The sequence below is a fragment of the Somniosus microcephalus genome, chromosome 11 (assembly GCF_052327205.1).
Source record: "Somniosus microcephalus isolate GS21.2 chromosome 11, FLI_Smic_1.0, whole genome shotgun sequence".
NCBI classification, from domain to species: Eukaryota; Metazoa; Chordata; class Chondrichthyes; order Squaliformes; family Somniosidae; genus Somniosus; species Somniosus microcephalus.
In genome coordinates, this window is record NC_140997.1 from 225,886,767 (window position 1) to 225,914,080 (window position 27,314).

Consider the following 27,314-nt stretch of genomic DNA (forward strand, 5'->3'; position numbering starts at 1 on the left):
GAGGTATGGTGTTGAAATTTGCATATGATACTAAATTGGGGGGTATAGCTAATAATGTGGAGGACAGCATTAAAGTACAGAAGACATAAACAGGTTGCAGAGTAGACGGATAACTGGCAAATTAAATTCAATATAGCAAAGTGTGAGGTAGGGAGAATGAGGAGGCCACTTATTCTATGGAAGATAAGAAATTAGGTAGAGGAACAAAGAGATCTGGGTACACAGATAAATAAATAGCTAAAAGTAGCAACGCAAGCTGATAAGGCCATAAACAGTGCATACAAAATACTGGGGTAAGCCATTTAGGACAGAGATGAGGAGGAATTTCTTCACCCAGAGAGTGGTGAACCTGTGGAATTCTCTACCACAGAAGGCAGTAGAGGCCAATTCATTAAATATATTCAAGAAGGAGTTGGATATATTTCTTAAGGCTAAAGGGATCAAGGGATATGGGGAGAAGGCGGGGAGAAGGCAGGGACAGGGTACTGAATGTGGATGATCAGCCGTGATTGCATTGAATGGCGGAGCAGGCTCGAGGGGCCGAATGGCCTACTCCTGCTCCTATCTTCTATGTTTACTGGGGTTCATTTCCAGAGGAATAGAATACAAAAGCAGAGATGTAATGTTATATTTATATAGAACCTTGGTTAGACCACACTCTTAGTACTGTGTGCAGTTCTGGTCTCCATATGACAAAAAGGGGAGGAAAGAACAAAAGGGAAGGTCTATCATCGGGTGGAAGGCAGGAGAGATTAAATGACAAAAGGATGGTGCAAGGCAAAAGGAGATGGTAATGGGACAAGTAAAGATGCCATAATGACTCTTGTGATTTGGGTACTTGAGTAAGAACAGAAAATACTATGGGGCAGTAATTCCTCCCCAAACGCGTGAGTACGGAAGGGGTACTCACGCGTCTGGCCGGAGGAAATGCCGGATTTCCGCATGCACAGCGCATGCGCTGAAAACCGGCATTTCCTCTCCTCTAACCCAAGAGTTGAAGAGGCTAGCGCATGCACTGTAGGGGGCAGCGCGTGCGTCTTGGATTTCCTCAGTTTTGGGGGATTTGCGCATGTCTAAAGGCCTCTGGTCTTTACGCTTGTAAAAAGCACACGTAAGTATTTATTTTTACAGGTAAGTGGTGTTTTAGTGTAATTTAGAATTTTTTTTTCCACAGGTTTATTATTTTAAAGAATCTACAATAAGGTAAGTTTAGTTTTAGACCCTTTTTATTAAAAATGTATTTTTTTCAAAAAAAAAATTATTGTTTAAATTATTTTTTTTAACTTATTTATACTTAATTTAATGATTGGGATGTTTTTTAAATTTTTATTTAAAGTTTAAATAGTGTTTTGGGCCCCCGTAGTTTTCATGAGTTTGACAGTTCTTACTCTCAAACCCATGAATGAACCTTCCCCTCCCCTGATTGGCTGCACAGTGCTCACCTGATCCCAGCCGGCACATCGCACTAACTACGCCGCTGGATCAGGTAAGCACTGCGCGCCGACATCTGAACCGGGCCTGTGACAGGAAATGCAAGCAGGCCCGGGCTTCAGATGTCAGAGCGCAGGGTGAGTGCAGATCGGGGGCTTGCACGCGCGGCAAGCCCCCGACACCAAGTTCTGGGCCAATATCTGGGATAGGAAAAGGAGGCACTGCATCAGGGCCTGTGTTTCTTTCCTATCCCTCCCCTGCCATAGTCATTTATTTATATTGTATTGTAACTTCAAGTCTCTTATCTTCACATTTATTCCTATTGAATTTGTCTACTTCTCACGATGATGGCTAAACACCATACCAGTATGCTTGAATGAAACCACGGGAGGTGTGTGTGGGAGGGTGCGAGTGTGCACGGGAGGATTTTATCTGGTTCAACTGGCGGCAGTGATTTTTCTTTGGTTGTTGCTGTAACTGCCCTCATAAAATCACATCATAAAATCACATCGTTATGACATGGGATGATTTTATCAGGAAGGAGGAAGCTTCTGGAAGTAATTCTGTTCCCTAAACGGGGGCAGGATGTCGCAATCATATAAAAAGTGCCAAAAAAACAAGACCAGCTTTCATTTTTGTGACTGAAAAGAAATAAATCTGCAGAGATTACGCGTTGTGTTTAGTTGGGAAAATGAGATCCCCACTGCATTTAAAACTGACGCACTACTAGATGCAATCTTTTTGACCATTCTGCAGACATGGTTTGATATCTTGGTTATGGATGAAGACGATCTGTTTCAGACTTGGTTTATGTGCAACTTCTAGTTTGTGTTTGTCAGAAAGCGCTAGCATTACGTTGTAGTTTCCAGAAGAGCAGCGGTATCGAGTAATTACTAACACGAGGCGTAATCTTGCGTATGCAATTTGTGTGATTATGAAGTTGGATTTCTGACTGATTAATAATAATTATCTTTTGGAATATCGATCCAGGGTTGTAAAGTACATTACGACCAAGATTATAATGACAAAGATTTCTTAACAGTGAATTGCAGAATCTTTGCAGAGAAGCATATAAAACATTTAAGTCAATTGTCTGTTTTAGAGATAATTAGTTGTGTCCATGCACGTCGATATAATTTATTCATCTTGGGCTAGAAGTGTCATTTAGATAAATGTTTTCATATACTGACATTGATATTGTAAATACCTTTTTACAGTTTCAACTGTAGGACTTGATCGTAAGTGCGCTGTTTTAAGGCAGTGAAAACACCAAGCTGCTAAAAATCTTAAGAAAGCAAAATAATTTTATTTATATAATTTCTGTCTTGCTCTTTGTCCCTTATTCCTTACCCCTTGAAAGCATTGATGCTCTGGTGGCCCATTGTTGAACAAGTACCCTCTGGTACCTAACCAAAATGGTCAATTCTTTCCTTATGTACCCTCCGTAGACTTGAGCTCATCCAAAACTCTGCTGTCCATATCCTAAGTCACACCAAGTCCCATTCACCCTTCACCCCTGTGCTCGCTGACCTGCACTGGCTTATTGAAACTTATAAAATTCTAACAGGACTGGACAGACTGGATGCAGGAAGGATGTTCCTGATGGCGGGGGAGTCCAGAACCAGGGGTCACAGTCTAAGGATAAGGGGTAGGCCATTTAGGACAGAGATGAGGAGGAATTTCTTCACCCAGAGAGTGGTGAACCTGTGGAATTCTCTGCCACACAAGGCAGTTGAGGCCAATTCATTAAATATATTCAAGAAGGCGTTGGATATATTTCTTAAGGCTAAAGGGATCAAGGGATATGGGGAGAAAGCAGGGACCGGGTACTGAATTTGGATGATCAGCCATGATCTCATTGAATGGCGGAGCAGGCTCGAGGGGCCGAATGGCCTACTCCTGTTCCTATCTTCTATGTTTCTATGGTCCGGCAATGCCTCAATTTAAAACATTTTCATCCTAGTTTTCAAATAGTCTCCACAGTCCCTATCTCTGTCACTTCCTCCAGCCCTACAACCCTCTGAGATCACTGCGCTCCTCCAATTTGGCCACTTGGCAGCCCCGATTTTAATTGCTCCGCCATTGGCGACCGTGCCTTCAGCTGCTTGGACCCTAAGCTCTGGAATTCCCTCCCGAAACATCTCCGCAACGGCAGGCAAGCTATTAAATCCATGAAAGGCATCACTGTCACACGAATACATAGTTTCCAGGGATTTCTGGATAGAGATTGGGAGTGGGTACCACGCTGATCTTTTTTCTCTCATTCCCAATCCAGAATTTCTGAGGCAAATTGCAGCTCCCTCTTAGCTGCTGTGACTGAGAGTGGGAATCGAAACTTGGACCTACCTGGTCCGCATGGCTCGGCTACTTGCCTCTAAACTAGCTCAGCCACTGGGGATAGGATGTTATTTTTTTTAAACTGAAATTGGAGTGCACAATTTGTTTTTATCTTTTTGTTTTACACTTTGCTAAGTGAGAATGCTGTGTTTAATTGTGTAGAAATTCTTTCTGGTCCTCTGCCCACTCTTTTTTATTCGTTCACGGAATGTGGGCGTCACTGGCAAGGCCAGCATTTATTGCCCATCCCTAATTGCCCTTGAGAAGGTGGTGGTGAGCCGCCTTCCTGAACCACTGCAGTCTGTGTGGTGAAGGTGCTCCCACAGTGCTGTTAGGGATGAGTTCCAGGATTTTGACCCATCGACTATGCAGGAACGGCGATATATTTCCAAGTCAGGACGGTGTGTGACTTGGAGGGGAACTTGCAGGCGATGGTGTTCCCATGCGCCTGCTGCTCTTGTCCTTCTAGGTGGTAGAGGTCGCGGGTTTGGGAGGTGCTGTTGAAGAAGCCTTGGCGAGTTGCTGCAGTGCATCTTGTAGATGGTACACACTGCAGCCACGGTGCGCCGGTGGTGGAGGGGGTGAATGCTTAAGGTGGTGGATGAGGTGCCAATCAAGCGGGCTGCTTTATCCTGAATGGTGTCGAGCTTCCTGAGTGTTGTTGGAGCTGCACTCATCCAGGCAAGTGGAGAGTATTCCATCACACTCCTGACTTGTGCCTTGTAGATGGTGGAAAGGCTTTAGGGAGTCGGGAGGTGAGACACTTGCTGCAGAATACCCAGCCTCTGACCTGCTCTTGTAGCCACAGTATTTATGTGGCTGGTCCAGTTAAGTTTTTGGTCAACTAATATACAGGAAACTTTGGTTTATCCGGAGGTTATATGTCTGGAATACTCGATCTAACGGCAAAAATCAGGAGCCGTTTTCTATATGTTTTTTAGTTCTAGTTGCTTTTTTTTTTCCCAGTCAAGCACTGCAAGGTCTGTAGCTATAGCAACAGCTTTAACTACAGACGCTTGCAGCTGCAGCCGACTGTTTTGAAGCTGTTGCTAAGCAACAGGGTTTGTTGATTCACACGGAGCTTCTCAGTTTCGTATGTTTAAACATTAACTCTGGTATGTCCGGCACTTTTGATGTTACGGCACCAGCTCGGTCCCGTCGGTGCCGGATATCAAAGTTTCCTGTAGTATGCATTCTCCTTACAGCAGCTAAATTTTGTGAACCAATTAGCTGACAGCAGATTTTGTGGAATAGAAGATTGGATGGTTTAGCTTTGCATATTCAGCAAAACTCCGTATTGAAAATTTTCGGTTGAGTTTTCTTGCATCTGCAAGCAGGCTCTATTAAGCTAGGCTAAGTTGTTGCAAGGCGTGTACGTTAAGTGGATTAATACAGTTTTTATTTCAAGGTGTTCAGTAATTTACCCAAGGTCACATTACTGACAAATTTATTTTGTCAATGAGTGACTTGTTGGAAACAATGGGAGCATTATGTTCATTAACGTCGCTGACTCTTTCATGTGGGCTCCTTAAACAACATACGCTCCCATTATTTTCACTGAGATATAACAGGAGGATGTCATGATTCAGTGTCGCTTTACACACGTTTTAAAGATTTGTACTAGAGATTGTAGTATGCAAAGATCCCTTTCTGATATAAAAGTTTCATAAAACACTTGGGCTGCAATTTTAAGAAAAAATATGAAACAGTTCTTTGAAATTTAGTGCAGAAAACTAGCAAAAAATAAAACTTTGTGCCTTGTGCTGACTTTGTAGCAGGAAGGACCTACTGATCCCTAATTCACCTAAACCTCTTTTTGTGCTGTTTACATCAGCAAAAATGTTGGCATGACTCTGCTGTGTGGAATTTATCGAAACCTATTCAGAATAAGATTCCTACTCCTGATTTGTCAGGATCTTGGTTTGCGTATTTGAACTGGAAATAAAAGTGATAGTTGTTGAGTCTGTGCTTTCAAATGTAGTTATGCTGAATAACTGGACACAGACTACAGAAATACTTAAACAGGTCTTTAGTAACTGAGGGTCAGGGCTGAACTGGAATACACTTTGCTCCACAGGGTTTATATACCGGTGTGGTCACCACCGGTACTACAATGTACAGGAGCCATCAAAAAGTAGTCCATCACCTTAAGGTATCCTCTTAAGGTGGTACAGGTTACATACACTACAATAGTATTTGCAGAAAACGTTTGTTGCAATTTTATCAATGCACCTATTGATACCTACAAATCTATATGGTGCCTGCATTATAGAACTGGGATTTAAGGCCATTTATTGTTTCTCATGCTTTACAAGAGGGCTGAGGGGTTTCGTGGGGCTGAATGTGATACGGCAGCATTGGAGGATGTTGTTTGCATTTAGAGTAGATTTTTAAAAAAGTTTACTTTTGGCTCTGAATAGATTGATATAATTGATCCTTTAGCGACCTAGAAAGACGTGTATTCTTCAAGCCCCTTATCGCACCATTGAATTATGAAAGCACATTGACTAAACATCTCAATAGCAGTGAGATAATTGACCAGTTCTGGGGCATCAATTGAGGGAGTATCGTTAGCTAGAACACTGGGAGATACCCGGCCTTCTTTGAATAATGCCAGGATGGCAGTTGGCAAGATTACCTGTAAACATCTGACATTCTCTGACTATATAAGCTGTGTCTTTATGCATTTCTCCACTTCACCTGACGAAGGGTGTGTGACAGCCATGCAGAGAGAAAAAAGTGGAAGACATAAAGCATGCCACAAAGGTGAGAAAGAAGCAGAGGCAGTTATAGGAAGAGGTAACATTTTTCCAGAACAATGCCATGGAAGATGAACTATATTATAATACATTGTGTGTTGCATGGTACAATGTGACTGTCATTATAAAATGGCTTGTTTCCAACTTTTCCATGAGCAACACAATGGGAGATCTAAATATTCTCTTTTTCCCCCCTCTTTCTCTCTCTGCCTGTCTGTCTCCCAAGACTTAAATGATGGGATAGAAAGCCACATACCCAAGTTTGCCGATGACATAAAGATAGGCGGCATCGTAAGCAGTGTAGATGGAAGCATAAAAATACAAGAGATATTAATAGATTAAGTGAATGGTCAAAACTGTGGCAAATGTGAGGTTATCCACTTTGGACATAAAAAGGATAAAACAGAGTACTTTCTAAATCTCTCTCTTAGGCAGTCCCTTGGAACCGAGGATGACTTGCTTCCACACTAAAATGAGTTCTCAGGTGACTGATGAGTCCAATGCGGGACCTACAGTCTCTGTCACAGGTGGGGCAGACGGTGGTTGAAGGGGCGGGTGGGTGGGGTGCTTGGGTTGACATGCGCTCCTTCTGTTGTTTGCGCTTGGCTTCCGCTTGCTCCCGACGAAGAGACTCGAGGTGTTTGGCACCTTCCCGGATACTTCTCCTCCACTTTGTGCGGTCTTGGGCCAGGGATTCCCAGGTGTCGGTGGGGATGCTGCACTTTTTCAAGGAGGCTTTGCGGGTGTCCTTGAAGCGTTTCCACTTTCTAAATGGTGAAAAGCTAGAAACAGTGGTGGTCCAAAGAGACTTGAAGGCCCATGTACATAGATTATTAAAATGTCATGAACGGGTACAGAATATAATCAAAAAGGCTAATGGAATGCTGGTTTTTATATCTAGAGGACTAGAATACAAGAGGGTAGAAGTTATACTACAGCTATACTATACAAAGTCCTGGTTAGACCCCACCTGGAGTACTGTGAGCAGTTCTGGGCACCACACCTTAGGTAGGATATACAGGAAACTTTCTGGTATCCGGCACCGACGGGACCGAGCTGGTGCCGTTAGATCAAAACTGCCGTAGAAACCAGCGCTAATGTTAAAACATACGGAGCTCAGAGCTCCGTGTGAAGCAACAAACCCTGTTGCTTAGCAACAGCTTCAAAACAGTCGGCGCAGCTTGCAAGCGTCTAGCTGAAGCTGTTGCTTAGCTACACAGACGCTTGCAGAGCCAGGACTGGAGAAAAGAAGCAACGAAAAGAAAGAAAATGATCTGAACTGACTCCTGAATTTTGCCGGTAGATAGAGCTTTCCGGACATTTAACCTCCGGATAAACGAAAGTTTCCTGTATTGGCCTTGGAGGCAGTGCAGCGTAGATTTGCCAGACTGATACCTGGATTCCAAGGGTTAAATTACAAGGAGAGATTACACTAACTAGGGTTGCATTCCCTGGAATTTAGAAGATTAAGGGGTGATTTGATCGAATGTTTCAAGATATTACAGGGAACTGATAGGGTAGATAGAGATAAACTATTTTTGATGGTTGGGGAGTCGAGGACTAGGGGGCATAGCCTAAAAATTAGAGCCAGGCCTTTCAGGAGTGAAGTTAGGAAACACTTCTACACACAAAGGGTGGTGGAAGTTTGGAATTCTCTTCCGCAAATGGCAATTGATGTTAGATCAGTTCATTTTAATTCTGAGATTGATAGCTTTTTGTTAACCAAAGGTGTTAAAGAATATGGAGTTAGGTCACAGATCAGCCATGATCTCATTGAATGGCGGAACAGGCTCGAGGGGCTAAATGGCCTATTTCCATTCCTATGTAACAAGTCTGTGCATCTGTGTTGCATTCCACAGAGGCACAATCTTTAGCATCCAAAATAAAATCCAGTTTTGATAGATTTTTATGATACAGAATCAGTCATTTACAAACGGGTATACTTAACCTCAGTGAGCTCAAGAATTCACAAACCGCTATATTTACCTGGACTTGCCTATTTAGACTGCTTTCCCACAGCGAGTACTTGAGAAAGTGCCCTTCAGTGGGACAGGCCAGTTTAGACACCGTTCCTTCTTTGCAGCTAACCGTCGCAATCGTGCTCTAAACCAGATTACCCGTCGGTAACCTAAGGAGATTTGCTAAAAGAAGCGCAGGCTAGCTCGCTCTAACTGGATGTTACGATCATGTCACGACACTGATGATGTCATCGGGCTGCGGTGTTTAATCTAAAGTAGGTGCCTGCCTGTCCGTAGTGCAACCCACCAACTTGGAAAGTTGGCGAAGATAAAATGGTGCCAGGCGGGAACGCAATGACCTCAGCCGGTGTAGACTCGGCCTAATCTTAACCCCTCCCAATTAGCATTCTCGCTGGGTGAGGTGGGTTAAAATCAAGGCTCTCGGATGCTGTATTCCTGAGATTGAACAAAACAAGCGCCAACATGATAACCCTTTGTAGGGGTTCTGTGAACTACTCCAAATGCAAGCATGTAAACATTGGTTTCACTCTCTGCTACTTAGACTTCTGTGCAAACATACACAGAAACTGTGTCATCACCATAGAAATGCCAAACTTGATTGTTGATTACCATGTCAGCTGTCCACAGATCAATGCAACAGTGCAGTCAAACACTTGGAAACGTGATTGTGGAGACACTGCGGGATGATGCCTCAATGTTGGTTTTCGCTGTGTGGAGGAGGGGAATAGTGTATTGTTACACAGGATATACAGCACAGAAACAGGCCATTCGGCCCAACCAGTCCGTGCCGGCGTTTATGCCCCACTCGAGCCTCCTCCCGTCTTTCCTCATCTAACTCTGTCAGCGTGACCCTCTATTCCCTTCTCCCTCATATACTTGTCCAGCCTCCCCTTAAATGCATCTATACTTTTTCGCTTCAACCACTCCCTGTTACACCTGTATTGAAATTAAATTGATGCATTGAGTAGATTGACACCGGGGGTGCATGTGCTAATCTGAACTAAAGAGAAAAGGCCGGAAAATCAGTGTTGGCCAGAACTTGAAGGAAAAAAAATGTTTTAATGAAAACTGCTGATGCTTTGCATTTCTTCCAAGAATATTTGTGAGAAGCAAGTGTAAATTTTAATGTCGGCAAAGTCGGAGTTTCAATTGGTTTGTACAACAGAGAGTAACTGGAGAGAGAAAAGGTTAATTTCATCTGGAATCACACACCATAAGATCATCCTTTAACTTATTGTCGCTGTGCATGTGCCAATATTCCCATTAACTGAGTAATAAATTTCCCTGGTAATTTTCATAAAATGTATGTGTAAATATTACAGGAATTGAAATGCTGAATACTGCAAAGTAGAATTAAGCAAATATCTAAACCACAAGGCCTCCTCAGTGCTGAACTCCCTTCTCACTAACTTCCTGTTTCACATTGGGTCTCGATCTCCCTTCAGCCTGACCTTCATTGGCTTCCTGTCCCCCTAATGCTGTGAGGAGGATACTGAGAAACTCCAGTATGATTTGGACAGGTTGGGTGATTGGGCAGATGCATGGCAGATGCAATATAACGTGGATAAATGCGAGGTTATCCACTTTGGTGTCAAAAACAGAGGCAGACTATTATCTGAATAGCAATAGATTGGGAGAAGGGGAAGTGCAACGAGACCTGGGTGTCCTTGTGCACCAGTCGCTGAAGGTAAGCATGCAGGTGCTGCAGGCGGTGAAGAAGGCAAATGGTATGTTGGCCTTCATAGCGAGAGGGTTTGAGTACAGGAGCAAGGATGTCCTGCTGCAGTTGTACAGGGCCTTGGTGAGACCACACCTGGAGTATTGTGTGCAGTTTTGGTCGCCTTATCTGAGGAAGGATGTTCTTGCCATGGAGGGAGTGCAGCGAAGATTCACAAGGCTGATCCCTGGGATGGCAGGAATGACGTATGGGGAGAGATTGGGTCGATTGGGCTTATACTCGCTGGAGTTTAGAAGAATGAGAGGGGATCTCATTGAAACTTATAAAATTCTAACAGGACTAGACAGACTAGATGCAGGAAGGATGTTCCCGATGGTCGGAGAGTCCAGAACCAGGGGTCACAGTCTAAGGATAAGGGGTATGCCATTTAGGACAGAGATGAGGAAGAATTTCTTCACCCAGAGAGTGGTGAACCTGTGGAATTCTCTACCACAGAAGGCAGTTGAGGCCAAGTCCTTAAATATATTCAAGAAGGAGTTAGATATATTTCTTAGAGCTAAAGGGATCAAGGGATATGGGGAGAAAGCAGGGACCGGGTACTGAGTTTGGATGATCAGCCATGATCGCATTGAATGGCGGAGCAGGCTCGAGGGGCCGAATGGCCTACTCCTGCTCCTATCTTCTATGTTTCTATTCAAAATCCTCATCCTCAGTGGGTAGCACTCTCACCTCGGAGCCAGAAGGTTATGGGTTCGAGTCCCACTCCAGAGACTTGAGCAGAAAAAATCTAGGCTGACACTCCAGTGCAGTGCTCAGGGAGTTCTGCACTGTCTGATGTCCCGTCTTTCGGATGAGACGTTAAACCGAGGCCTTGTCTGCCCTCAGGTGGATGTATAAGATCCCATGGCACTATTTCGAAGAGGAGCAGTGGAATTATCCCCGGTGTCCTGGCCAATATTTATCCCTCCATCAACATCAGTAAAAAAACAGATTATCTGTCATTATCACATTGCTGTTTGTGGGAGCTTGCTGTGCGCAATTGGTTGCCGCGTTTCCTACATCACAACAGTGACTACACTTCAAATGTAAATTGGCTGTAAATGCTTTGGGATGTCCTGAGGTCGTGAAAGGTGCTATATAAATCCAAGGCCCGTAATTTGCAATCGGAGGCTTCCTGCGTGCGGATACCTCCTATCGGAAAAAAATCTACGCATTTACCTGAGGGCTCCCGAGGTCCAGACACTTCCGATGCTGGGCCTCTCCACAGTCGAAATGCGCGGGGCCCATGTATCCCAGGGGCGCATGCAGTTTGCAAGCGTCCCTGGGATCACGTGGGCCAGGCCAGCCAATAGGAGAAGGGAATCTCTGTTCATACTTTTGACAGATAGACCCTTTGGGTCTAACTTTTAGTGGGGAATTTAACAACGTACCTACTGTGGAAGAGCCAAAGTTTTCATCAGTTTCTCTGATTACCGGCTCTGTGGGGAGTGGGGGCACAGCACAGCCTGTGCCAGAACTGTCGATGACAGACTGCAACTTCAGGATTTCTGCATGCACCAAATCCCGAAGTTGTGGTCAGTTTCTAAGGCGGAATGGCGGCGAATGCTGCCAGTTCGCTGTCATCCCGGCCACAAATCCCGGGCCATAATATTTCGACATTTCTATCTCTCCACACCAGCAAGCATGCAACCTCCTCCAATGCTGCTGTATAACCACTCTATAGGGCAAGGGTGCATGTGCTAATGGTACAAGTTGAGGGTCAGAAATTGAGGGTGTTTGCTCCTTCCTCAACACACATCCCCACAGGCACTATCGTTGGAGGCCGCGAGATGAAAGAAAGAGCTTTTATTTCTGTAGCACCTTTCACATGTTCACAATGTTCAAAGGCACTTCTCAGCCAACAAAGTGCTTTTGATATGTAGTCACTGTTGTTATGTAGGCAAACTTGATAGCTGTTTTTGCACAACAAGGTCCTCCAAGCAGCAGTGAGATAAATGCAAAATTAATCTGTTTTGGTAGTATTGGTTGAGGCATACATGTTGGCTAGGACACACAAGAATTTATTTGCTCTTTGAATAGTACCATAGGATCCTTTATATCCACCTGAGCTAGCAGACAGGGTCTCGGTTTCTTGACATCCAAAAGATCCATCAAAGCAGCACTCCTTCAGTCAGCCCAGCTCATGTGCTGAAGTCTCTGGAGTGGGTCTTGCTGCCACAACCTCCTGAATTGGACGCAATCCTTTAAATGACGCAGGTGGCTTAGTATGTTATCTAACAATGAACTTAAGAAATAGGTCAAACAAAAGTGAAATACTGTGGATGCTGGAAATCTGAAATAAAAACGATATGAAAATGGAACGACAGCTGCCTTGGAGTTCTAAGATACCAGCGAGGTCCTGTAGTTTCCAATAAAGAAAAACTAAGTCCACATTACCTGTTAAGCTAGCTTGAGTGAATCAGCAGCAACCTGGTATTTCTCAAATCTATCAAACAGTGTCCAATGCATGGTGTTTAGCAGGTGAGATTGTTGTATTGCTTTGCTTTTTAGTAATATATATTTTATTTGATCCTTTTTAACTCCTGTGGTTAAAGAGACACGACCTGTTCTCCTTGGACCAAGAAGGCTAAGAGCAGATTTCATAGAGGTGTTTAAAATCATGAAGGATTTAGATAGAGTAAATAAAGAGAAACTGTTTCCAATGGCTGAAGGGCTGATAATGAGAGGGCACAGATTTAAAGTGATTGGCAAAAGAACCAGAGGCGACGTGAGGAAAAACTTTTCTATGCAACGGGTAAATGTACTGACTTAAGAAAACTACCAGGCACTTGGTCTAAGCGTTAAACAAAGCTTTAATCAACTGTTTTACAACATGGAGGTCTAGTTGTGTCCTTCACTAGTTCCTGTTAAGAATGTCCTGCGCAAGCTGGGCCCGTGCCCGAGTATTTATACTCTCCCTGGACAGAGCCACCCGCAGGCCACTCAGTATTCTTTCATAAGTCTTTCTTTCATGAATGACTGACTGATTCATGTCATGTACTACCTAATAGGGCGGTGGATACAGATTCAATAGTAGCCTTCAAAAGGGAATTGGATAAATACTTGAAGGAGAAAAAATTTCAGGGATATGGGGAAAGAGCGGGGGACCGGGACTAACTGGATTGCTCTTCGAAAGAGCCGGCGTAGGCTCGATGGGCCGAATGGCCTCCTTCAGTGCTGTAGTGTTCTATGATTCTACGTGGTATAAGAGAAATATGTGAGCATGTTCTGGAAACGGTATTTAATGAAACCGAGGTGTCAGAAATGCAAGTTTTCTGCGTATGAGGTGGGGAGTTGAAGTTATATCAATCTAAAAAGCAATTGAGTCGTTCACCTTTGCAGTGCTTGATTTAGGCTTCTTGGTCAGAGTTTTACAAAGTGAGATGTGGTTCGTGTGCTACTCCGCAAAGTGACAGGGACGTAGCTTCTCAACAATTTCCCGTGTGATGAATTTGTGAACTCAGCTGGGATATCCAGCAGCTGTTAAATTACATAGAAACATAGAAGATAGGAGCAGGAGTAGGCCATTCGGCCCCTCGAGCCTGTTCCGCCATTCAACGCGATCATGGCTGATCATCCAAATTCAGTACCCGGTCCCTGCTTTCTCTCCATACCCCTTGACCCCTTTAGCCTTAAGAAATATATCCAACTGCTTCTTGAATATATTTAATGAATTGGCCTCTACTGCCTTCTGTGGTGGTAAATTCCACAGGTTCACCACTCTCTGGGTGAAGAAATTCCTCTTCATTTCTGTCCTAAATGGCCTACCCCTTATCCTTAGACTGTGACCCCTGGTTCTGGAATCCCGACCATCGGGAACATCCTTCCTGCATCTCGTCTGTCTAGTCCTGTCAGAATTTTATAAGTTTCAATGAGATCCCCTCTCATTCTTCTAAACTCCAGCGAGTATAAGCCCAATCGACCCAATCTCTCCTCATACGTCATTCCTGCCACCCCAGGTATCAGCCTGGTGAATCTTCGCTGAACTCCCTCCATGACAAGAACATCCTTCCTCAGATAAGGCGACCAAAACTGCACACAATACTCAAGATGTGGTCTCACCAAGGCCCTGTACAACTGCAGCAAGACATCCTTGCTCCTGTACTCGAATCCTCTCGCTACAAAGGCCAACATACCATTTGCCTTCTTCAAATGCCAAGTGTTTTCCAGGAGAGTGGAAAAGTCTTGCAGGCCTTCTAGTTGTCCATACAGGGACACATTGATGAAGGACTGGTGACTGGCTGCACACTCAGCGTATAGTGGGCGGGAGTAAGTAACGGTGGAAGACACTAATGCTGTCCATAGGATTCTTGCTTGAAAGTTTATGTTCCTGGAAAATTTAGAAATTCCCTTTGGTTATCAGAACATGCAGAGGTGCATATACTCCAACTGGTGCAGTGTTTAGCTTGAACAATGTGAAGCGCATTATGTTAGCAACATTTTAATTGTACTTTTTTCCTTGGAGCGGAGAAGGTTAAGGGGAGATTTATTAGAGGTGTTCAAAATCATGATGGATTTTGATAGAGTAAATAAGGAGAAACTGTTTCCAGTGGCAGAAGGGTCGGTAACCAGAGGACACAGAGTTAAGGTCATTGGCAAAAGAAGCAGAGGGAGTTGAGATTTTTTTTTTACATTGAGTTGTTATGATCTGGATTGCACTGCCTCAAAGGGTGATGGAAGCAGATTCAATAGTAACTTTCAAGTAAATACTTGAAGGGGAAAATTTGCAGGGCTATGGGGATAGGATGGGGGGTGGGGGGGCGCGGTGGGACTAATTAAACAGCTCTCTCAAAGAGCCAGCACAGGCGCGATGGGCTGAATGGCTTCCTTCTGTGCTGTATGATTCTATGATTTTTTTTTCCCTATTAGGAATTGTCATTTAATCATAGTTCATAAGTCAAAAATGTCAAATATTTAAGTATCAATTAGTAATTACTTAAATAAGGCAAAGGATTTTCATTTCAGTGGAATCCCCACCTGAGACACTTAACAGAAGCTAGTGTAATTAACACGTCTGACTTCACTGCTTTTTTTAAAATGGAATTTTGTGCTAAGGGATGCTGTTGAAAAGTCTAAAGTTATGAAGCTTGCAGCCAAATCTAGAAAAAGTAGAGAATTGGTTTTTGCTTTCTTGAGCTGACAAAAATCTTGTTGCTTTAAATACCAGACCTGTATGTGGAAATAAATATACAAAGACTTGGAAAATCGGGGCTGAATTTGTTAGAACAATGCAGATTACAGGCCGATATGTTAGAAGTGCTTAAAATTATGAAATGATGGGCCAAGGTAGATAGAAGTACAGAAAACTTTCTTTTAACCGGCACCTAAATATCTGGAAAAATCTCTCAACTGGCAAAATTCAGGAGTAGGTTCAGGTAAGTTTTATTATATATTAGTGGCTGTGTAACCGGGGTTCCTGCACCTGTGGCCGTGCAACAGGGACTCCTGGATCTGCGGCCGTGTAACCGGGGTTCCTGCAGAAGTGCCGTGTAACCGGGGCTCCTGCACCTGTGGCCGTGTACGGGGCTCTCGGACCTTGGTAAGTATACCTCTCTGTAATCCGGACTTTTTGATCAACCGGCACCACGCCGGTCCTGTCGGTGCTGGATAAAAAAGTGTTTCCTGTACACTGTTTCCAGTATTTGAGGGGGTCACAGATATGAGACTAAATGTAAGAAATTTAGAACAGAGAGCAAGAGAAACTTCTTTCCACAGAGTATTTTCAGGCTGTGGAATTTGCTTCCAGGGTTAGTGGTTGAGGCGAAGCTATGTCAATAATCACGATTAGGTTGGATAGGTGGATGAAGGAAAAGGTATGAAGGAATATGTAACCTCTGTGTATTTGTATTTCTAATTCATGCCACCATGCGGTTTACAAGTATCTATTTTAATTGTATTTGTGATTGTAAATAAGAATGTATCAGGTGCACAAGTACAAACTCTCGTTTCATCTGATTTTATTTTCATTCTATGACAAGGTTGCACTGTGCCGGATTAGACAGATTGGATGAATTATTTGGTGTTGGTTAAAATTAGACCCATCTCAGTGGTGAGTTTTGCTTGTATGTTGATTCTGTTGGAGTACCCTTGGGAACGACTTGGGGTCTTATGTGGCCTGCTGTCAATTTTATCCCCTCTCCATCGGAAAAATTGTCTGGCTTAACTAGGTCAATTTTGAATCTGAAGGTTCATTACAGTGAAATGGTCTGCTTATTTGTAGAGTAGACCAGAGCCTAATACTGTTGGCCGCATTCGTTAACCAATGCTTAATACATTCGTATGGCATTCCTTTCTCCACTATTTTAATGGCGATGTTAACCCAATTAAAATAATTGAGTTAATGTACATCATACAAACTTATCTTAACCAAACTGGCTGGGGGTCGTAAATAGTAAAACAGCAGCTTGCATTTATGCAGTGCTTTTAATAAAGGAAAAACATCCTAAGAAAGGATCCCAAATGAATATCCTCCTCCTTCTATCCTCTCCCATATTATTCCCTGGGCAAGAAGCCAGAAATGTGGTTGCCTGTTGGACTCTGCAAGTAAATCGATGCAATAAGAAGGAGGTAAAGAAGCTGGTGCTTGGGTTAACCCACTCTTCATTTCTTCTGCAATTTGGAGGGGGGGGGCGGGGTGGCTGCTGGTGCTGGCGCTTTTGTTAATTGTGTACCTTGAGTGATATAGTGGATTGGTCCTCTTGCATACAAAGGCAGCGTGTTGTTTTTACCTATGAGTTTTCATGTGACTTCCTGACTGAGCTGTTGGGGAGGGGCCAAGCAGAGGACATGAGCTTCCCCACATGTTGGGGAAAAATGGAGGTTGAGTCACCCTGGGCAGCTTGCACTGATTCCATAGTGACCAGCTTTAGACTGTTGGCTTACAAAGGCTGTACGGTACAGCGAGATTTTTTTTTTAAAGGGAGAAAATTAGGACGCAAGCTCTGTAGCAGTCTTTGTGTTTTCGCCAAGATATACTGCTTCAAAATTGGAGCCTCCATGTGCCTGTGTCTGGCAGAGGAATGCAGATTTTAATCTGTGATTGGAGTGGCCTGGCACACCAGTGACAGGTTAATGGGAGGATTTAATTTTCCATTTCAGTGTTATATGAGGTGTTTTATGAGACTGTCGAAGTTGGTTTAGTTTTCATGAGACTGTAGAAGTTGGTTTCGTCTGCGTGGATTGATGCTGATATGAAACAGTCTGTGGTAAACTGCAACCACTGTTTATTGGTCTCTATCTTTAATATGGCTAGAACTTTCGACTTCTTTAAATTAACATTCTTGGTTTGTATATATTTTTATCCGGAGCATTTTGTCCGTTTTTTAATGAAAACCAATGGCCCTTTGAGAACTTTGACCTTAAGATGGAGAAGAACAAAACTTCCTGCAAATTAAATGCTGGTTTGGCAAAAAAAACGAATGTTCGTAAGGCTGAACAAATGCCCCCAAATTTCCACAGATTCACATCAAGTTCAATGGCATGGCTGACTTTTCACAAAAAAAAATTAAAGCAGATGCCAAGAATCCAAATGTTACTCAAATGTGCAGTCCCACTTTGCATGCTTTGTGAGTTTAACTACAAACCAGGGAAGGAGAAAAATAAGATAAAAACAGAGGAAAGCAAAGCGAGTGATCTATGAAGCATGAGCTAAACAGGAAATTGATTAAGAGCAGATCAGAAGGAAAAGGAATGAATGAATAAAATTGTCAGATGGATAGAGGTAGGTTTGAGATGTACATATGTAAATTAGAAAGTATATTCTAAATAAACCCTGAGTGAGAGGCACAAATTGCTATGATGGGTGGGTCTGACATAAAAGCTTGAAGAGACATGGCTTGGGCTAATGCAGAACTGGGAGCTAAACATTCCTAGTTACAAAATATTCTGGGAGGAAAGAATTGGAAAAAAGGGAGGATGGGTGGCAGTATCCAAGTTACCATTGCAACACCAGCAAGTGAGCATGATATAGGGATGGTGCAAAAGTGGAATCTATTTGGTTAGAGTTAAACGATAAGAAGAAAGCTGATACTGTTTCAGAAATTTGTTATGGATTCCAGAACAGTGGAAAGGAAATGGAGGCAATAAAATATAGACATGTTATAAAATATGTGGAAATAATAGGGCCATAAAATGGGTAACTTCAATTATCCTTGGATAATATGTAATGCAAGCAAGAAAAAGGGGAGGGGTTTCTACAATGCTTCTAGGACTACTTTCTCGATCATCGTGCCTTTAGCCCAACAAAGAAAGGAGCAGTGCTGTATCTTGTTCAACAACATGAAGTGAGGTAAGTAAGGGTGGGGAAATAGTCAGGGAACAGTGGCCTAACATCATTAGGTTTTGATGTAAAAATTGAAAAAGAGAGGGAATGTGGAAAGGTTAAGGTAATTGAGTGGGGTGGGGGGAAGAAACCAATTTCAACAAGTCAAAGGGGAACTTTCCCATAAAGTGAGACGGAAAATTGGCAGGTAGGACAAGCAAGGCTGAGACGAGAGATTAAAAGGAGAGTTCGAGGCATATGACAAATCTAGGGCTAATGGTACAAAAGAACATTGAAGGAAGAAGAACAAAAAATCATTGGAAAAGCTGAAGGTACGTGATGGGCAGGCAACATGAAGAAAAATATTTAAGGATTTTATAAACATGCAGAAGAATGGTTAAAGGAAGGGTCGGGCCAATTAGAGAGAGAAAAAGGACATTGTGTGGAGGATTACTTGTGGCGTGGTAGAGATATTAAATGTACACCCAACTGTGTCCAGCCTTCAGCCCCCCATTCATCACGATACTTTTTGCAGCTATCGATCTACTCAATCACTCCCTCACCTCCGCCTTTAATTCGCTTTTACCCCGTTAAAAACCCTTAACTCTCTCCCGCATTGGTCGTTCACTCTGGTATGGCCCCCATCTTCTCGCACTCAAGTCCAAGGGGCACAGACTTCAATGTATCTGGCGCATAACTGGTTAAGCCACCAAATGCCAGATCTGGCTGGACCTCATCAAGCACTATTGGGCCAATGTTCCCTTCAAATTTTTTTGGGTGTGCGGCCCCTTTAATGGGTTGTGTGGCCCATTCAAAATACCGCGCATGCGCGCTTTTTTATTTCCCAAATAAGTGCCCATCCTTCCTGCAACTCCATGTTTGAATTTCTCTAATCAGATTTCCAACCCTACCACAACACTGAAATGGCCCGAATCAAAGTCACACATGACTGTAACCGTGCTGCGCTGTCTCTCCTTGTTCGTCTCGAGTTCTCTGCAGCCTTTGACACGGTTGACCATACCAACCTCCTCCAATGCCACTCCTCCATTGTCCAACCGAGTGTGACTACCCTCGCTTGGTTCCACTCTTAACTATCTAATTGTAGCCAAAACATCTCCAGCAATGGCTTCTCTTCCCACCCCACACCGTTACCTTTGGAGCCCTCCAAGGATTTATCATTGGCTCCTTCTTCATCCTCATCTACATACTGCCCCCCGGCAACATCATCTAAAAACATGGAGTCAGGTTTCACATGTACGCTGATAACACCCAGCTCTACCTCTCCACTACCTCTCTTGACCCCTCCATGGCCTCTGTGTTGCCAGCCTACTTGTTGCTCCAACTCTAGGTTCTTTTATATCCCACACTTTTTGTCTCACCATTGGATGGGTCTTCAGCCAATCTACGCCCTAAGCTCTGAATCTCTCTCTCTCTCCTCTATCCCCTTTCCCATCCTGTCCCCACTAAAACTTACTGTTTGACCAAGTGTTAAATCCACCCCTATTATTATCACTTCTTTGGCTCGTTGTTAATTTCCATCTGACTACACCTCTGTGAAGACTCTTGGGATGCTTTTCCATGTTGAAGGTGCTATATAAATGCAAGTTGTTTCCACAGAAGATGGTGACAGTGAGAATGAAAGGGTACAAGAGGATGGGGTGGAGCAATTAGATAGGTTAACTGTGGGTAAGGAAGGAGTACCTGGAAAAAGTGGTGTATTTGGATTTTCAGAAGGCTTTCGATAAGGTGCCACACAAGAGGTTATTAAACAAAATTAGGACTCATGGGATTGGAGGTAATATACTAGCATGGATTGAGGATTGGTTAACGGACAGAAAACAAGAGAGTAGGGATGAACGGGTCATTTTCGGGTTGGCAGACTGTAACTAGTGGGGTACCGCAAGGATCTGTGCTTGGGCCTCAGCTATTCACAATCTACATCAGTGATTTGGATGAGGGGACCAAGTAATATATCCAAGTTTGCTGATGACACAAAGCTAGGTGGGAATGTAAGTTGTGAGGAGGTTGCAAAGAGGCTTCAAGGGGACAGGCTAAGTGAGTGGGCAAGGACATGGCAAATGGAATATAATGTAGAGAAATGTGAAGGTATCCACTTTGGTAGGAAAAATAGAAAAGCCGAGTTTTTTAAATGGTGAGAGATTGTGAAGTGTTGGTGTTCAGAGGTAAGAAGTCACACAACACCAGGTTATAGTCCAACAGCTTTATTTGAAATCACAAGCTTCCGGAGCGCTGCTCCTTCGTCAGGTGAAGTGGAGAGATGCATAAAGACACAGCTTATATAGTCAGAGAATAATGTCAAATGTTTACAGGTAATCTTTCTAACTGCCATTTATCACACCTCGACAGAGAGATAATCAAAGGTGTGAATGGTGTCCAAACAGGTCAGTCAGGAAAACATTACATCAAAGAACAATGAGGTGGGGTCACAAGGGGTCAAATGTTGCTGATGCTGGGGTCTGTATGGAAAAACAAAAAAACAGACAAAAAACTTTTTTTTTGCTGGAAATCACAGCAGGTCCAGCCGCATCTGTGTAGAGAGAACAAGCCAACGACGACTCGAGTCTGGATGACCCTACGTCAGGTGGGGTTATATGTAGCGTGACATGAGCCCAAGGTCCCAGTTGAGGCCGTCCTCATGGGTGCGGAACTTGGGTATCAGTTTCTGCTCGACAATTTTGCGTTGTCGTGTGTCTCGAAGGCCGCCTTGGAGAATGCTTACCTGAAGATTGGAGGCTGAATGTCCTTGACTGCTGAAGTGTTCCCCGACTGGGAGGGAACACTCCTGCCTGGCGATTGTTGCGCGGTGTCCGTTCATCCGTTGTCGCAGTGTCTGCATGGTCTCGCCGATGTACCATGCTCCAGGGCATTCTTTCCTGCAACGTATGAGGTAGACAACGTTGGCCGAGTCACATGAGTATGTACCATGTACCTGGTGGGTGGTGTCCTCACGTGTGATGATGGTATCTGCGTTGATGATCTGGCATGTCTTGCAGAGGTTGCTGTGCCAGGGTTGTGTGGTGTCGTGGTCGTTCTCCTGAAAGCTGGGTAATTTGCTGCGAACGATGGTCTGTTTGAGGTTAGGCGGCTGTTTGAAGGCGAGTAGTGGAGGCGTGGGGATGGCCTTAGCGAGGTGTTCGTCGTCATCGATGACGTGTTGAAGGCTGCGAAGAACATGGCATAGTTTCTCCGCTCCGGGGAAGTACTGGACGACGAAGGGTATTCTGTTGGTTGTGTCCCGTGTTTGTCTTCTGAGGAGGTCTATGCGATTTTTCGCTGTGGCCCGTTGGAGCTGTCGATCGACGAGTCGAGCGTCATATCCCGTTCTTACGAGGGTGTCTTTCAGCGTCTGTAGGTGTCCATCGCGTTCCTCCTCGTCTGAGCAGATCCTGTGTATTCGCAGGGCTTGTCCATAGGGGATGGCTTCTTTAACGTGGTTAGGGTGGAAGCTGGAGAAGTGGAGCATCGTGAGGTTGTCCGTGGGCTTGCGGTAGAGTGAAGTGCTGAGGTGTCCGTCTTTGATGGAGATTCGTGTGTCCAAGAATGAAACCGATTCTGAGGAGTAGTCCATGGTGAGTTTGATGGTGGGATGGAACTTGTTGATGTTATCGTGTAGTCTTTTCAGTGATGCTTCGCCATGGGTCCATAGGAAGAAAATGTCGTCGATGTGTCTGGTGTATAGCGTTGGTTGGAGGTCCTGTGCAGTGAAGAAGTCTTGCTCGAACTTGTGCATGAAGATGTTGGCGTATTGGGGTGCGAATTTGGTCCCCATGGCTGTTCCGTGTGTTTGGGTAAAGAACTGGTTGTCGAAGGTGAAGACGTTGTGGTCAAGGATGAAGCGGATGAGTTGTAGGATGGCGTCTGGAGATTGGCTGTTGTTGGTGTTGAGTACTGAGGCTGTCGCAGCGATGCCGTCATCGTGGGGGATACTGGTGTAGAGTGCCGAGACGTCCATCGTGGCGCGGAGTGTTCCTGGTTCAACTGGTCCATGGGTGCTGAGTTTCTGTAAGAAGTCTGTGGTGTCGCGACAGAAGCTGGGGGTTCCCTGTACGATGGGTTTCAGGATGCCCTTGACAGAGGGACCTGGGTGTCCTTGTAAAACAAATAATATGTATAATGATCTGGACTTGCATATAATTATTACAATATCAAAATTTGCAGTTACAGAGATAATTGGTTAACTCTGAAGAGGATTATTTTGGGAGAAACAGACGTGGAAGAATAGTTGAAAAAGAAAAATTTGAGAGGCTATGGGAAAGGGCAGCGGGATGGGACTGAATGGATAGCTCTTTGAGAGCTGGTGGAGGGGAGATGGATGGAAACGGCAAGTTAGATGAGTGACCAGTTAATCTGTTGTTTACTGTGGTGTTGGTTGAGAGAGGAGTGTTGGTCACAGCAATGATGGAACTCCCTGCTGTTCTTTGAAAGGCTTCTTCAACAATACAGCACTCCCTCAGCACTGCATTGAAGTGCCACCTTAGATTATATGCTGCAGTGGGGCTTAACCCCACAATCTCTGTTGGAGGCAAGTGCTACCAATTGTAGCCACCTTTAACTGTTGTAGTTCGGTGTGAGGTAATTCTGTTTCTCAACAGTTACGTAGGATATACGGCACAGAAACAGGCCATTCGGCCCAACATAGAAACATAGAAGATAGGAGCAGGAGTAGGCCATTCGGCCCCTCGAGCCTGCTCCGCCATTCAATGCGATCATGGCTGATCATCCAAATTCAGTACCCTGTCCCTGCTTTCTCCCCATACCCCTTGATCCCTTTAGCCTTAAGAAATATATCTAACTCCTTCTTGAATATATTTAATGATTTGGCCTCTACTGCCTTCTGTGGTAGAGAATTCCACAGGTTCACCACTCTCTGGGTGAAGAAATTCCTCCTCATTTCTGTCCTAAATGGCCTACCCCTTATCCTTAGACTGTGACCCCTGGTTCTGGACTCCCCGACCATCGGGAACATCCTTCCTGCATCTAGTCTGTCCAGTCCTGTCAGAATTTTATAAGTACCAATGAGATCCCTCTCATTCTTCTAAACTCCAGCGAGTACAAGCCCAATCGTCCCAATCTCTCCTCATACGTCATTCCTGCCATCCCAGGTATCAGCCTGGTGAATCTTCGCTGCACTCCCTCCATGGCAAGAACATCCTTCCTCAGATAAGGTGGCCAAAACTGCACACAATACTCAAGGTGTGGTCTCACCAAGGCCCTGTACAACTGCAGCAAGACATCCTTGTTCCTGTACTCAAACCCTCTCGCTACGAAGGCCAACATACCATTTGCCTTCTTAACCGCCTGCTGCACCTGCATGCTTACCTTCAGCGACTGGTGCACAAGGACACCCAGGTCTCGTTGCACTTCCCCTTCTCCCAATCTGTTGCCATTCAGATAATAATCTGCCTTCCTGTTTTTGCCACCAAAGTGGATAACCTCACATTTATCCACGTTATATTGCATCTGCCATGCTTTGGCCCAATCACCCAACCTGTCCAAATCATCCTGGAGTTTCTCGGCATCCTCCTCACAGCACACACGCCCACCCAGCTTTGTGTCGTCTGCAAATTTGGAGATATTACATCTAGTTCCCTTGTCTAGATCATTAATATATATTGTGAACAGCTGGGGTCCAAGGACCGATCCCTGCGATACCCCACGAGTCACTGCCTGCCACTCGGAAAAAGACCCGTCTATTGCAACTCTTCGCTTTCTGTCTGCCAACCAATTCTCTATCCAAGTCAATACCTTGCCCCCAATCCCATGTGCCTTAACTTTACACGCTAATCTCTTATGCGGGACCTTATCAAAAGCCTTCTGAAAGTCCAAATACACCACTCCATGCCAGTGTTTATGCTCCACACGAGCCTCCTCCCGTCTTTTCTCATCTAAATCTATCAGCATAACCCTCTGTTCCCTTTCCCCTCGCGTGCTTGTCTAGCCTCCCCTTAAATGTATCTACACTATTCGCTTCAAACCCACCCTGTGGTAGCGAGTTCCACATTCTCACCACCCTTTGGGTAAAGAGGTTTCTTCTGAGTTCCCTATTGGATTTCTTGGTGACTCTTATATTGATGGCCTCTAGTTATGCTTTTCCCCACAAGTTCTGCCATGTATTTCCTTAGACTTGCCTTTCTATTAGAGGTGAGATTTCTAATTAATTTCTGAAGCTCTATGAAGTTAATTGCAGGAGTGATCTTGCTTATGCTAAATACTTCTGTACTTTTCTGCACAATTGTTTTTTTTTACTCCTTTTTGCAGGCTTCCCCATGATTCATTCTCCAGCTGTCAGCAGCCTATGGTGTGCAAAGGCCATGCAAGTTAAATTACTTGTACTTTTTATTCACCGGCTGAAAAGGGTTCTAAATTAGTACCGATTGATACTTGCTTAGACAGGTTGTTCATGACCATTATGAGAAAATGTCAGCGTCCGCCTATATTCTACCACTTAATGGTACATTCGTGCACCAAGGTACTCGACTATCCCAGCATAATTACTGAAGTGGAATATTTAGTCCATTGCAATAAGAAGCACCTGCCTAGCAGCTGCATCTCTCTGTCTAAATTAAACTTGTACTGTAGTATGCTTTATTTCCCCCCCCCCCCCACTGATGGCTTCTGCTGAAAAGGACAAACGGTGCCAAATGTGCAGTGGGTTGTGTGGCCTATTAACATTCATGATGATATAAGTAATTATGTTCGAACGCCGTAAAAGTTCTGCAGACTTGATCTTGAGGGCTGATGTAACTTGACATCCACCACAGGCGGAAATAATTCCTCTACGGAAACTGTCATCTTCGATTTGATTAGCGGAAATGCAGAGAATGCACATTGTTTGTCAGTTTTTCCCAGTGTAAAATAGATCCCAATTGAAAAATGAATATTCTTAGCTACTTTTTAGGTTTGTTACAAATTTACCATTATCAGTGATGCAGAAAATTCATATAAGGAAACTGCTCTTTTGGTCAAGCAATGTTTTAAATGGTGGGAGATTGGGAAATGTTGGTGTTCAGAGGGACCTGGGTGTCCTTGTACACGAATCACTGAAAGTTAACATGCAGGTGTGGTAAACCACTGTCGTTCACTGTGTTCACTATTGTTGTTGTTGTTGTTGTCGTTCACTCTTGTTTCACTGTTATACCTGACTATGCCTCAGCTGACTCCGCCCTTGGCTACCTGGTATAAGGATGGCTGCACGGCAGCTCTCTGCCATTTGGTCGTCCACTAGAGGCATAGTCCTGATCTGTTTGTAGTTGCATTCAGTAGTTAATAAAAGCCTGTTGTTCTGAACTCTACTCAGCCTTTTATTAGAATCGATAGCGCATCAGCAGGTACAGCAAGCAATTAGGAAAGCAAATGGTATGTTGGCCTTTATTACAAGAGGATTTGAGTATAAGAGTAAAGACGTCTTACTGCAATTATATAGGGCCCTGGTGAGACCACACCTGGAGTATTGTGTACAGTTTTGGTCTCCTTACCTAAGGAAGGATATACTTGCCATAGAGGGAGTGCAATGAAGGTTCACCAGACTGGTTCCTGGGATGGGGGGGATTGTCCTATGAGGAGAGATTGAGTAGACTAGGCCTATATTCTCTAGAAGTTAGCAGAATGAGAGGTGATCTCATTGAAACATACAAAATTCTTACAGGGCTTGACAGGGTAGATGCAGGGAGGATGTTTCCCCTGGCTGGGGAGTCTAGAACCAGGGGTCACAGTCTCAGAATAAGGAGTCGGCTATTTAGGACTGAGATGAGGAGAAATGTCTTCACTCGGAGGGTGGTGAATCTTTGGAATTCTCTGCCCCAGAGGGCTGTGGAGGCTCAGTCATTGAGTAGATTCAAGACAGAGATCGATAGATTTTTGGATATTAAGGAATCAAGGGATGTGGGGATAGTTCAGGAAAGTGGAGATGAGGTAGAAGGTCAGCCATGATCTTATTGAATGGCAGAGCAGGCTCGAAGGACCAAATGGCCTACTCCTGCTCCTATTTCTTATATTCTTATGTACTCTTTCTGGTGTCTCTGTCTGTCTGCAAGCCACTAACAGTTTTTTGGCTGTTGGCTATGCGCACCAGAGACATTTTTCTTAATTGTATTTGGCAATTTTCTGTTCTAATTCTTTAATGTTCAGTTCATAATAGAAAAGGAGCAGTTATTGTTACTTTAAACGTGAAACTTTCCTGAAATAAAGCTTTGGGAATTCAATGTCCAGTTTGTTTCCAAGAAAAAAACTCTCAATTCCTTCTACGTGAAGTCAGAGAAACCTGCTGTTAAGTGCTGGGAAATTCTGCCATTTGCTTGTGGCCATAATGCAGAGGTGTGGTTGGTTAACTCCCTTCAACTGGGCTGATGGCTGCAACTGGATACAGGAAACTTTCGATTTACCGGCACCTAAATAACCGGAAAAATTCAGGAGTAGGTTTATACTTCATATTACTTGCCTTCATCGATCTGTTGCTGTGCAAGGGTGTGGCTGTTGCTAAGCTACAGAGACGCTTGGAACTTGTGGCCATTGTTCTGAACATGTTGCTAAGCAACAGGGTTTGTTGCTTTATACGGAGCTCTCCGCTCTCCCTATCTTTTACTATAGCGCTCGGTTATCCGGAATTTTTGATGAACCGGCACCACGTCGGTCCCGTCCGTGCCGGATAAAAAAAGTTTCCTGTAGTTTATTCCTTGACTTCTGAGCCAGGTTAAGGTTTTGAAGTACAGGAAACTCACTTTTAACCGGCACCTAAATAACCGGAAATCTCTGTTAACCGGCAAAATTCAGGAGTAGGTTCAGGTAAGTTTTACTTCATATTAGTGGCAGTT

General features: G+C 44.1%; 2 protein-coding genes across 6 annotated transcripts in view; one reads left to right on the forward strand and one right to left on the reverse strand.

Annotated features, from left to right (window-relative positions):
• prkar2aa (protein kinase, cAMP-dependent, regulatory, type II, alpha A) overlaps window positions 1-27,314 on the forward strand; it is a 286,292-nt gene that overhangs the window by 185,026 nt on the left and 73,952 nt on the right. The gene's annotated exons all lie outside the window — the stretch shown is intronic.
• LOC147111297 (uncharacterized) overlaps window positions 20,690-27,314 on the reverse strand; it is a 182,119-nt gene continuing 175,494 nt past the window's right edge. For all 4 annotated transcript variants that reach the window (XM_086002058.1, XM_086002057.1, XM_086002059.1 and 1 more), the window contains one exon: window positions 20,690-22,593. In XM_086002058.1, coding sequence (XP_085858184.1) covers window positions 21,092-22,456 — 1,365 coding nt within the window. In that variant the 5' untranslated portion in view covers window positions 22,457-22,593 and the 3' untranslated portion in view covers window positions 20,690-21,091. The remainder of the gene's footprint in view (window positions 22,594-27,314) is intronic.